Raw genomic sequence first — 13,896 nt, forward strand, 5'->3', positions numbered from 1 at the left:
GAATCCGCTTGTCTCATATATCTTTGTCCAACATCTTAAATGTTTTCACAGTATCTATTGTTACTAAAAATATGCAATGTCAAGCATCGATTTACAGATGAAGAAATATTTTGATTACCTGATATTATGATACAAAGTCAGTCAGCTAAGCTTCCAAGTAGAATGGAAAAAATGATGCATTCACAAAACATTTGATTTGAGAGACATCACCTATTTCCTCATCACTAGGTTCATTAGCCCGAATAAGTATGACAAACTTGTTGTTTGGTCTGAGCAGTTGAGTTTTAGGTTTTCAGATTATTAATATTGATTTAACAAAGCTCACGGCATGTGCATTACAACACTGTGGTAAGCTATTAAATGACTTTTGAGAAGCGACTAAAGATATTGTCTTTCAATCAGTCTCTCTTCTTTTTCTCAAGAGAAGAAGAAGTGATTGTTGGGTGAGAGATAAAACCTTAAGGGAGCATGAGTCAGTCGCAATCAGCAGATTTAATAACTAACAAATTGTTAAAAAAACTTATGCTTAATCCTTAAAAGACCTTTCTTCGGTTTTTCCTCGGTGCTTGGAGAGTGACAGGAGCGAACCCCTGAAAAACTTGTTTTAAGGTGGAGCTGGCTAGCCTTATCATGTAAGCTTTTTAAATATAAAAATTATGTTGTAAGCTTTGCCACTGTCGTGGCAAACATGTATTAGTAATTACAGCAGACATGCTTGTCACTTCTCTGACAAGTATTAATTAGATATAGCAAGTGTGAGATATAGTTGCTGATAAAACAACATTTTAAAAGCGGACAATATTGTTGTATTGACAAGGTTGTGTAATACTTGCTGTATTGAAGGAGGTGTCTGGCACCTTCAAATCTAAAGAGTGCTTCGAAATGGCTGAGATGGAAAGCAGCAGTTTACGATGTATGTGTAAGTCCAGATATTTCAGACATTTCTAGTTTAGACATGCGATGAGTGTTACCACAATAAATGTCTTCACTACAAAAAGGCCAATGGTTAACACTGACCTCTGTAGTAACTTTTACTTGTTGTTTACAGCCTGCTGCATTTTGCTTAACTAGGAATTGATCATTAAAAGAATTTTCTTAAAACTTGGTTTATAGCTGCCACAAAGACAACAAAAAAGCAAGGAAAAAATCGCTTACTATTATTTAAATTTTGCTCGCTCCTGTTATTGTTATATTGTGTTCATTTGAAGAATGATAGTAGTTATTGTAGTGCTCCTATATAGTTTTGCAGTAAATTCAGAAGATTTTTTATTTGAAAACTACATGCTCTAAAATTTAGCAGCAGTTAGTAATTTAGTTAAACAGTTAGCAGCAGCCTATAAACAACGCCACGTCAATGTTTCCAAAACTCTCAGTGCCAATAATCAATATATTTGTATTAATGATGTATTTTGTGGCAACACCAATATATGTGTCTATACCATAAAAGTCACAAGTATTTTGTGTTTGCTTAAGGAAAATTCAAAAAATTACTCTATTCCAGGGGATAGGCCTACATATCTATAAACAATCCTGGATTAATAATTATTTTGAATCTATTATATTTTTTTTTTGTAGGTCTCTTACGTGTTGTTTATTTCTTACGTTTTAGCATGAAAAATTGTACTGCTCTTTTAGACATAATCTAAGTAACAACAAAATGTTATATAGATAAAAGCCTTCAGACATTGCTTACTGTTTACCAAAATATCATTTTATATGTATTAACATTCTCAATGACTTCAGCTAGATTTGGTAAATTCTTTTCTTTAGCACGGAGCTGGTCTGGAAGTGCATGAATAGTAGTTCAGTCACCAAACAAATTAAAGTTATTTTAAGTTATGTAGTTTAGACCATTTTTTGAAATTCATCATTTAATAGTGAGAAATAAGTCATAGTAAGAAACTTTAGTGGTTTGTTTCAGGATGGACAATAAGGTAATCTCAAAATGTAACTGTAATAAAAAAAGTCTATACAACTTCAAAAAGTTTAATCAAATCATTCAGATTAAAACCAAATGCTTGCCTTTCAATGATTAAATTGCATTATTTGATATTTACAGTGTGGTAAACTGTTTGATTTGGATTTTTTTAAATACAAAACCAACTTCAAATTGCAACGAATGTGTCATAATTATTATGTATTATTATTCAGGCATACACTAAAGGCAAATTTATATATGGCAGAAACCACTAATAGTTACTCGTATAAAACATATATGTAATATTCTAACTAAGGAGTATATTAAGGCATGAACTTTAGCCCACCTGCAGCATGAAGTAAATATCTTCATGCCACTGTTGTCCTGAATTATCATTATCATAACTTATCGGTATGAGTTCTTATGGTAGGAGTTTGCTAATTCACTCTACCATTTAGTAACTCCTGAATATCATTTTCATTAGCTGGTTTAATGGGATCGTGCACCGGGACCATTCAAGCATGAAAAATGCACAGCTCACACAACTAGAACTGCCCATTCAAGCATAAAACATGTACAGCTCATACAAATAGAGCTATCAGTCAGCTACCTTTGTATTGATCATGCTAGACAGCCAACTGGGCAGAGGTAACATAGTGTTCTTGGTATTCTATAAGCACATTTTTTTAAAAACTAGTCAGTGCAGTGAATGTATAGCTAAAAAGATATTGTTTCAAATATATGTAATCTAGCAAAATTGTATTGTAACTTTTACACTATTTTTAAAGTTTGTCTTATTTTTCTTTATTTAAACATCTGTTATATACAACCCACTAAACTATCTCTTAAAATAGTTATTTATTTATGGCCAAAAATTGTAGAGAATGAACAAAATGAAACGATCACTTTGCGTCACTTTTCTTACCATGATGTTGGCGGCTACGTGTAACTGCAACCCTGTGGAAGAGAATGAGGAAATGGTTCAGCTGAAGGCAGATGTTGAAGATCTAAAAGGAGTTGTTGCTTCTATTAAAACATTTGTAAGTGTTAATTTGTATATATGGTTATACCCAGTTCTCAGAATCATTACCTAAATGATGTTAATATAAAAGTTCTAGAGAGCCCTTTTATACGCAGTATTTATGATAAAGTTCTTTCTCCAATCTAATTTACTTTTTTCCTGCAAACATCTTTCAATAAAGGAATGTTGAGAAATTTACAATGCAGTTTATTTATAGCGGTTTTTCTAATTTTTCCTTAACTATTAATTTTATTGGTTTTCTTTAGTGTATTGATGTTTCTATTTTATTAGTTTTATTGTAGCTATACTTTAATTAAAAGTGTGAGGGTGGCTCTGCGGTAATTTTTTGACTGTCAACCGTAGGGTTGGTGGGTTGAACCCTGATTAATGCCGATCTAAAAAAGAGCTCTCAGCAAGCTTGCAACCCTAAATGGCTGGGTTTTTCGGATCTACACCATAACTTGGAAGTCCGCTTTTTACACATTGGACAAGTGAAATGGCTACCTGACTTTTTCAGAGGGAACGTGTTGTAAAAATACATCCTCTTCAGGTTAATCTGACAGTTCCAGAAGATGACAAGTGCTAGGACAACATTGTTTTTAAAAATTAGTCTTGGCGGTTTGTTTCTCTACTATAGAACATGAGAACTCTACCAAGCCTTGTCACTACATGAGAAAAGCATGCCATTATTTGTTATACTTTAGTTGAAACTATTTTAGAGCATTTACAGAAGTTATTATTTACTTTATAATTACTTTGAAAATCTTATTATTATTTCGTGTAGCTTCTACCTAAAGCTTAGTTGTGGTTGTGCTAATGCCATTTTAATTTTTATCATAACTTTTGTCAAATATCTGGCGGCATTTCACGGTTAACCTAATAATTATCAAATGATTATCAAATATCAAAATATCTAATTATCAAATGATTTTGAATAACTTACCTTATTAGCTAGAGCTCAAACTTTTAATAAAACAATGGCAGTGTTTTAGGCCGGCCTAATATTTGTTGCCTTATCCGTAACTATCAACTGTTCTAGTTAAATAAATCCTAAGCTCATTAAGAGCGAGTATTTTAACCAATTTAATAAATTTAATCAGAAATATTCATTTATACATTCAGTTGAACTATCATAGTTAGAAGGTTTTTAGGCCTTAAGGTATTAATATCACACACTCTGCAAAGTGGAACTTATATTGCTATACTTTAATTCCTATCACAGGACACAGAAATAACAAACCAACAAAAATACCAACACGAGACTAACACAGAGATTTACAATGTACATGCATAAATTAAATAGGTTTATGTAGACAGGGTTGGTTTCCAGACTACCCTTAGTTTAAAGATCATGTATTTCTCTCACAACATCATCTTGTTACTCAGTCTCCTTGCCTAATCTGTGTATTATCTTTAACGTCATCAAGTTTTGTAAAATCGTTATTTTGCAGTTAGAATGCTCATTCAAACTCTTATAAGTATATTTTTCATATCTAGCTATCGTATTTTTTTACCCAAACAGACCAATTGGGACCATAATAGTTCAATGTGATGTAGATTTCTTTTGATTCATTCCAGGGTTGACATTGCATGGTGAAAAAAATTAAATGTATTCGTATATAACCCGTAGCAATTACATAAAGCAAACATCTCTGGTAAAATAGTCAAAGTTTATACATTAGTGCTGCAAATATTAAAAATTAGTTACGAAATAGTTAACCTTAGTAACTATAGTTACCTACAGTAAATTTATTGGATTTAGCGAGTTTAAGGGTTATGATCTGCAATATAATGTAGCAATATCATAAAAATTGCGTAATACGTGTTGCAAAGAGTTAAAAATTCTTATCTTCCAAACAGTTGTACGTATAACATAATTTTAAAAGTCACCTCAAACAAGTTTAGCTTACTAAACATACACATTAAAATCTAAGTCAAAGTATGAAATTTAACTATTTTACGGACATTCAATCTTTTATCACTACAGTTTATCCTCTATCAGTTTCAGTTTCCCTTTCACTATAAATTTTATCTAACCTGTTTAAAACTTTTTGTTCCACCTAAATCAGCAAGTAAGCCTGAACAATGTGGTTTTTGTAGTAAAGTGAACTTTTGTTAGCGGGTTGAGATAAATTGTCAAACCATTTGTTTCAAGGAATTGCAATCCCAAAGCCGTTACTTATTTTAAAGAAAAAATATTTCTGTTTTACAAAGCAAGAATTGCTGAACTGAGAAAAATCAGCTATCGTGTCTCGTTGAGGCGCTGTGAAAATCTTTTCAGCAAACAGCATTTGGTGTCCTGATTATTTTGATGTACGTCATAAGCACACCGACTGTCAAAATTAAACTAGGGCAAAAATTTGGTTGTATCTGTATGGTCAAATAGGATTTGTTTAGTGAGATGGAAAGGACACCTTGTTTCACTATGTAAAGTAAAAATTGTATATCAGGGTAATCGTACCCTGAGGGTGCATTGCATTAACAAAGTTCCTTTAAATCTGCTTTCAAACCACTATTTAGTTCAGTTGTTACATTTTATAGATTGAAGATGCTGCAGTAGGAAACAATCCTTGGGGAGGAAAAGGTAAAAAGCTAATTTTGATGACTAATAATAATTTTTACGATAATCTTTACCATGACACCAGCGGTGTCTATATGTTTGTTTGAAACCATGCTGAGAGCATTAAAACAATAAATGTGAGTAGGTTTTGAACTCACGCACCAACTTTGCAGCAAACTGTACTACCAGCTGTGCTATTCAAGCACCTTCAAGTATTGTAGAATAGTTGTGCACATACTGATGATCCATATATGACAATATTTTACGATGCTTTAGACTGCCAGCATACCATTAATAATAATTGTATGATCACTTAAAATAAAAAAATCAATTTTAAACAATGTTTCATGAAAAACGATAACTTTGTTTAAAGTAAAATTAAAATGCTAACTTTTAGTCTTAAAAACATATTAGCAATATTGTAAAACCATGTTAAAAGACTATAATAAACTGCTAACTATATATTGTGACCCTCAAATTGACAACAGTAGGCAGGGGTGCAAACATCTAGAGAAAAATAACCAACTTTAAAAATATGATGTGACAGGTCTTTGATGAAATTTTTTAGTAATTCTTAACTACAAGGATCCCCGTTACTGATAGACGCTTATATTCACCTTCATCTGTTTTAATAATCATTGTTTGAAATTAATTAACTCATAACATGTATGTCTGTCTAGTTGGACTAGTTGGACCTCCTGGACCGCCAGGGGTAGGAGGTAGAGATGGTAGAGATGGAGCAGATGGTAGAGATGGAGTGGATGGAATGCCAGGTAGAGATGGTAGAGATGGAGGAGATGGTAGAGATGGAGCAGACGGACTACCAGGTAGAGATGGTCTTCCTGGTAGAGATGGAGAAAAAGGTAAAACTTCATGATGAGCTTTTCAACAAGCAGAGTTTGTAAGTCAGAACTGTGAGCAATAGTCTAAAAACTAAGATACTTAATTTCAAGTAGTACCACAAAATGTTTTTACGCAATTTATATTTTTGCTCCTCTTGAGTCAACATGTGAGTAATAGTTTAAAAAACCTGTACTGTTAAGAAATAAAAAAGAAAAGACTTTGTTTTTCTTTCAAACCTGTACTTAAAGTACTGTTCAGTGTTTAGTGTTTAGTTTTCTTACTTAGTTTTATTTAGTTTAGTAAACTTTTGTAACATATTCTCCTTGTCTAACATAAATTATTAAGCTAATTAGTATGTTTCAAATTTGATAACTAGTATTTTGCAGTGAGTGGAAAAACTTTATTTTTTCCAAGTCATCATTTACTTTGTGTAACGCTGAACTATTTTAAAATTATTTTATTCCTTTAGGTATGAAATAACTTACTGTCAATAAACACATAAAGTATAAATCTAAAAGTTTGTCTGTATATTTGTTCAGTTATGGCGATTAAATCAAACAATGAAGACTCTGTAGAGAAGAAAACTTTATTTCAGAACCTTTCAATCTCAGAGCGACAAGTTAAGACATTTAACCTATGTGAGATGCAATGGATTCACTGGACATTATGGGTCATATTTTGGTTTAAAATACACATAGCGACTCTGCGCTATGCACCTCAATAAAGCTTGTTGTCACAGTTTTCATTAAAAAGTTTAGCTATATACATGTAGATACCAGCTTACTTAATTTAACCAAAGGCAACTGCAGTACCTCACACTGTTTATTAGCTGTTATTAATATCCGTGCAACGCCAAACGTTTGGCTAGTAGACATATCGTAAAATATCATCCTAACAATTAATATCATATTGATCAAACTTCATTGTTATTTTCGTTTCAATTTAGGTCAGTATTTTTGATGACTTATTATGGTGTTCATACTTAAAACTTAACCTTTGGTAACTTAACTATTTTCTCAGATAGAAAATACCATATGTGAATTTTTAAAATTTTGAGTAGAATAAAAACTTGCCAACTCAAAATGCTTTCATAATCTCCTTAGGATGTGTTTTTAGGAGATGTTGGAAACTCTGGTGCGCCTGGTATTGCAGGCCCTGAAGGGCCAGCAGGTAAACCTGGTCCAAAAGGAGAATCTGGACCAGCAACTGGTGGTGCGATTTACACTAGATGGGGACGAACCACATGTGGATCTAATGCTGTGCTCATTTATGAAGGTATATTTTAAAGATATATCACTGTTTAATAGATCAGCACTGGCTTGCATGAGAAATTGAACTTTTTATTAAAAAATGAATTTTTTATCAAGAAAGTTCTGTCTGATGAGCAAAAAACCTAATTCTGTGATTTTAAGTTATAAGTTAGCTCTAACTGTAAGACTTACATGTAACTCACTTTATTCCTTTTTACACCTCTAAGCAATACATCATAAAACCGTAGGTGCATATATGATGTACACTTTTTATATCGTAAATCCTAGACAACATAGATAATTTGTAAAAATGTTACTCCCTAATACGTAAAAAACTCCACATAATATAAAATGTCAGTCCAGGGAAGTTCTCAAATTCAATTGGACCATTGATTTATTTTACCGCTCTTGCAAAACCAAAAGCTGAAATATTTATAACATTATATTCATTACATAATGTAAACAGCCTGCTAACCAATCTAGTTTGCCATGATACATGTAGATTCTCAGATTGGTCGACAAAAGAGGAAAACCACTGAACAGAAAAGTATACATATTGCATATGCAAATGTTCATAAACAACAAGACAATAGATTGGTGCAGGTGTTCCATAGTCGGTGCATTAATCTGAATGTCCTGAGTTGGAGTATTGCTGAAATTTGGCTTTTATCCTAACTTTAACCGGTAAATACAAGTAGATGACTAGCAGGTAAAACCCCTTTTTGTGAATTATTCTGTTTTGCTTTTTGTAGACGTAAAGATGTTTGTTATTAGTTTTATTTTACGGGGCAGACTTGGCTGCTCAGAAATATAAGCAAATTGTTGGGAATGAATGTCGGAAGTAGGCACTATTTAACTTATTGTAAAATCGTCTCAATTATGGTCTATGAAATCAGTGAGATTTGTCCTAAAAAGGAGAAAAAGGTATCAATGCAAATTAATTTTGCTGTGGTTATGGTATAGTCAAAAAATTACGAGTCAAGTAAATTTTTCTTTGATTTATGTTAAAAAAAGTGATCAAAATGATCGTGGAGAAGATTAGACAACTTACATGTATTTTACTGTTTTTACAACGTAAAATCCTTAAAATTTTAACGCTTTTGAAACAAATATTCACAATGTAGAGGCGTCAACTGAAATATTTTACAAAGCAAATAAAAAACCATCAAAGGACTAAACTTAAGGTACTTACAACTTAAACATTAAAAATATTTACAATATGACACAGTTTTTTTACCAAAAGCACAACTAATACAGGTATATCTTGTGGCTTAGAGCAGTTTATCAGTTTGCGTATATAGTCTTACAGCATAGCTTTCAGACTCGCCAAAAATTTATCAAATACATTCAAAATAATGATGATACTCGATTACACTCGCAGGTAACATATCAGAGTTACTACGACGTAATTAGTCACCACCTTCAGAATTAGTTATAGTGATATTAAAAGCAATGATTACAGACATAAGTATGTGGGGGATTGACTTGCTCTACCATCAAACACATGTCTTTCTATTGTATAGCTATCTAGTCAGTTATAAAATGATAATTTGATGGGTATAAATAATACTGGCATAAAGTGGTACTTTCCATGCTATCGGTGGGCTCTATATAATAAGAAATGGTTAAACTGAACTTAAAAAAGTGTAGAAACAAGTACCAATTTTACTTGTGTCAATGTCATTAGAAAAATAGCCAACGCTATTAAGCCTCCTGAATAATTTATGCCAGAATTTCCAATTAAACCAAGTGTTGAATAAAAATTGCTATATTCTTTAGTACAGCAGGTTTCCTGTTTTTTTCCGTGTATTTGATTTAACATATGTATATTGAATGATTGATTGGCTTAATATTATATTAAAAAATGCAAATAATTGGTTCTAAAAAGATTGAACAAATCAATGAGCAACTGATTTGATATATTTACCTGTTTTAGCTGACAGCTTGCCACAACTACAGTCTTGGCTATAACACTATGCTGAAATCATAATTATAGTCTGAAATGGTTGTGTTACAAAAATGTTACCCTAATGCATAGGTTTTGCTGGAGGATCTCAGCATGGCCATCAAGGAGGAGGAGGCAACTATCAGTGCATGGTGTATGATGCTGATTATAACAGCAACAGTACAGTCAGTAGCTCTGGTTACCTAGCGGGGACAGAGTATCAGACAAATAGTTATGGTATCTTCAGCAATTCTGCTCATGACCAAAATGCTCCATGCGCTGTCTGCCATGCGAAAACCAGATCATCTGTAATTATAATTCCCGGAAAAAGGAGCTGCCCTGACAATGAGTGGACATTTGAATACGAAGGTTTGTTATGTGATTGTAAAATAATTACTGAGACAAAAATAGAAAGCAAAGATTAACAATGGTTACAAAATATTTTCAAAATATTGACATAACATAGCTACATAATGTTATGCTCTGTAACCATAAAATTATCTCATTATGTTTAAATTGATAGCTTTTTTCACTACACCATATAAAATATTGTTGGTTTAAATTCCCTGTGCTTAAAAAACTAAGCAATTTTTAACCGGTTTAAAACAATTGTTTCTCAAGAGTAGACAATTTTTACCACCATTTTCATAAATTTACAACTTGCGCACATAATAGTTTTTGTTGCAACCCTTAGAAAAAAGTGCAAGGTGTACATGCATTAATGTAATGATTTAACTCCCTGATTTAGAGGAACAAAAATAGCAAAGTTTTTGACCTAAACCAGGGGCTATCTAATAAAACGACAAACCAAAAAAGTGTTTTTTCTTGATTTCACACATTAGCTAATTGTCGGTGATACCATCATAATTTCAATGTCTATGTTTTGCCGACTAAGTGATATTCTGATATTCCAGCTATGAGCTAGAATTTCTTGGTTTTAGTGTTGAAAAAGTTAAGTGTTGGTTCTTTTAACGCTTAGATCTATACTAAAAACGCTAGGTTTTACTACCTAATAATAATGTTAACTAATATGTATAGCAATTGGCTTATTACATGACTGTAGCAACCTGCATGTCGCTTCATATTATGAATGTTATGGCATTACATTATTTTGGCTAAATCTATCATATATAAAACATTCATGTCTTGATGGTGCATGCTTAAAGCAGAATATTTAGAATAAAAACCTTTTTAGAATTCAAAGTTAATCAACTTATTTTATTTCAAATGATTTATTTAAAACCATGAAAACATGCTAAAGATTTATGAAGTGGTAAAGAAAGACCCTGCTAGTAACTACGCTGACAACCAATGGTCTTAACTTAACATCTTGTATGTGTTTCTCACAATTTTTATGGCTTTGTACACATTATGATAAGTAGATAATTTAGAAATACTTCACCTAATGTATTATGTTTGTTTTAGGTTACTTGATGTCTGCATATTACAACTATAATGGGAGGAGAACATTTGAGTGTGTTGATGCTGAGCCAGAGTACATCGATGGAGAGAGTGGCAATGATAATGGTGCACTTTTTTACTTCAACAGAGCTAGTTGCAGTCAAGGAGTTCCTTGTCCCTCATACAATGCAAACGAAGCCATCACTTGTGTTGTTTGCACAGAATAAACTACTTTCATATATGCATAAATGTGTCATCAAAGCCTCGTATATGTTCAATACTTTAAACCTCTTGTAACCTTGTGTCACCATATATCTTTTTGTAGAACAACTTACCTAATATTATTTGCTGCATTATCCCTGCCGAGCACCTTGTGTTAAATTTAATACATCAAACTTGTTGAAATCATAACTGGTTTTCATATGCACCAATTTGTTAATTCTTTATAATCCCTTAAAGCCCAATGTGTTATCTTTACCACAAAAACCAAAAAGTTTGATTAGTTGGTTGCTAATTGTGTTTTCTTGTCGATTCCCACATAGCTTCAAATTGTATGGCATGCATAGTGTAAAATAGCTTGATATGTTCCAATTTTTGGAAACTTACAGGCTAGTAGAATTTGAGATATTATTGAATTACACACAAAAACAGTCCATTTTTGCATTATTACCAACAGATTGGTAGCAAATACTTGAACAACACAGTAATTCAACTCAGTATGTTTGAGTGTTATAAGTATCTCAATGGGTCTCAGTGGAATGTCATTGTCATGGGGTTTTGAACAGGTTTTTTTAGAAATGTAATAATAATGTTTTTCTAGTAGTACCAAATGGTCACCAACTAGTTCATTTAAAAAAAAACATTTTTAACTAAACCACAAATAAGCCTCAAATATCTAAACCTGCAACATAGTGAATGTACGCTTTTTTGACAACCAGGCTGTTTCTGTGCTTTCTACCATGACTAGAATTTAGCCACTTACTGAAACGATACACTAGGACAAAATAAAAAAGAGCACGTGCCTGTATCAATGCCAGCAATCATCAAAAACTAAAACAATAAAATGGGATCTGTGGATTAGCTTGATTTCTGTTGAGAAGACATAAATTTCTCATGGAATTTTTCTGGAATTTTGTAACAGTTGCTACTGTCAATATCTTTCTATTCCACTACTGTGATGGCCAATTACTGGCAATAACAATGACATAGGTTATGGGCAGACGTCATTTCCAGCACCCTCATCAAAGCTACTGGAGGTGGCACAGATGATGAGCCAGCTCTACCTGTTTCACCAATGATATACAACCCTCACAGAATAGGTTACAGGCTGGTTCACACTATATCACCGTATTTCAGCGTTGATGCCACAATACTTCAACGATTCTCGATGATAAGCATGTTTACACTATCGCAAACCCATCTGGGTTTCCTTAAGGAAATACTTCATTACATTTATATTTTTGATTTATTGCAAAAAAGCCTCTTTGTTTTCGCATGTGGGAATCAAAAACTAGTCCCACAGCAACTAGTATAAGCAAATATGAATAGATTCTGCTATCCACGACCATGACTTACCATCGCTGAAATGGTTCACATTTGAAAGGCGGTCGTCAAAGCTTGGCAAAGCATCAAGAACCTTTGATAGCCGCAAATATTCCCGAAGTGTCTGCATTATTTTGTTAATGACATCAATTGATGTTTCGCATAATCGACGACGAACGCCGAAATGACAACGCCTGGATACGGCGATATAATGTGAATTAGCCTTTGTGGGCATCATGTGAGTAGGGTTTAAAGAATGAGTTCTGTTGGGATTGTGATAGTCTGGGTTTAGTAGCCAACACAGTTCTCGTGGGATGGTTACATTGCCTTGTTAGGTTTTGGAAAAAACGACACGCTGATACCGTGTCATTAGCTCATTCAGTCAGCAGACTCGCGCGGTTCACAATAAAAAACCTCGAATTTCTACAGTATAGGGATAGTACCTAACAAAACAATAGATCCATAAAAATTAAAACATTTAAAATACCCTATTTCTACCAACTTTGAAAATGTTGAGGAATCGTAGTATATGCTCAAAGTTAAATATATTTTACCCGAAATCACCGGAACAACGTCCATTTCTTCTCTAGTTTTTTTATTAATATTTTGCCACTCCTTATATAAAATGACAAAGTCTTTCATCGGGGTCACATTGTTTGACCTGGCCAAAAAAGTGGGACAGCAGACTAAACTGGGCAGTGTAACTTTTATTTCACAATGGCGACTATTAATATCACAACTGCTTGTGAATCGCAACTGACTAACCATAACATTGACGATATTGGGCAACTATTTTTTTTTGACAACAAAATGAAACCAACAGATCAGTAAAAAAAAAATTCTTCATAATATTTGTAAATTTACAAAAGGGCTTTATTCCGCATATTTCTTTGTTTGGGTGCCGTGTTCGGGTTCATCCCAACATAGCTCGACCAATAAACCTCACCCACATGATGCCGGTCGCCTATCCTTGTGGGGATTGTGTATTATTGATTTTACATAAGCGTGCCAACAAGGCATCATGCAAGGACTTAAAGCAGGAGGGCTATCATCACTGGCCTATTAATAATGGCTAAGAAAAGAGGACAGTGCAACCAGTGTACTGAAGGGCAAAGAAACATTCAGTGTAAAAATGAGATGTTCATTTATGTCTAAACAAAGAAAGAAACTGCTTTGAGCAGTTGCATATGTGACTTTGACAATCATTTGCAACTTTTTGAAGAATTTCATTTGAACAAATTTTTCAATTCTGCTTTAGTAGTTACTATATTTCGTTTGTTACATTCTTGCTAAGTTGGTCAATTAAATATCAAAATATTTAAAAGCTGAACCTTTTTAAGCCCAACGTATTAAAGTTGACACATTTTGAAAGTCATTAAAAATCTAGCATACAAAAAAAATAAAATTGTATATTTT

At 32.9% G+C, this 13,896-nt stretch overlaps 1 protein-coding gene across 1 annotated transcript; it reads left to right on the forward strand.

Annotated features, from left to right (window-relative positions):
* Positions 1-2,844: 2,844 nt before the first annotated feature.
* Positions 2,845-11,165, forward strand: LOC137400937 (short-chain collagen C4-like). The gene is made up of 6 exons (XM_068087276.1): positions 2,845-2,958; positions 5,481-5,523; positions 6,180-6,362; positions 7,459-7,617; positions 9,631-9,906; positions 10,963-11,165. Exons 1-6 carry the CDS (start codon positions 2,845-2,847, stop codon positions 11,163-11,165), a joined length of 978 nt encoding a protein of 325 aa, XP_067943377.1.
* The last annotated feature ends 2,731 nt before the right edge of the window (positions 11,166-13,896 follow it).

Source organism: Watersipora subatra, chromosome 7 (assembly GCF_963576615.1).
Source record: "Watersipora subatra chromosome 7, tzWatSuba1.1, whole genome shotgun sequence".
NCBI lineage: Eukaryota > Metazoa > Bryozoa > Gymnolaemata > Cheilostomatida > Watersiporidae > Watersipora > Watersipora subatra.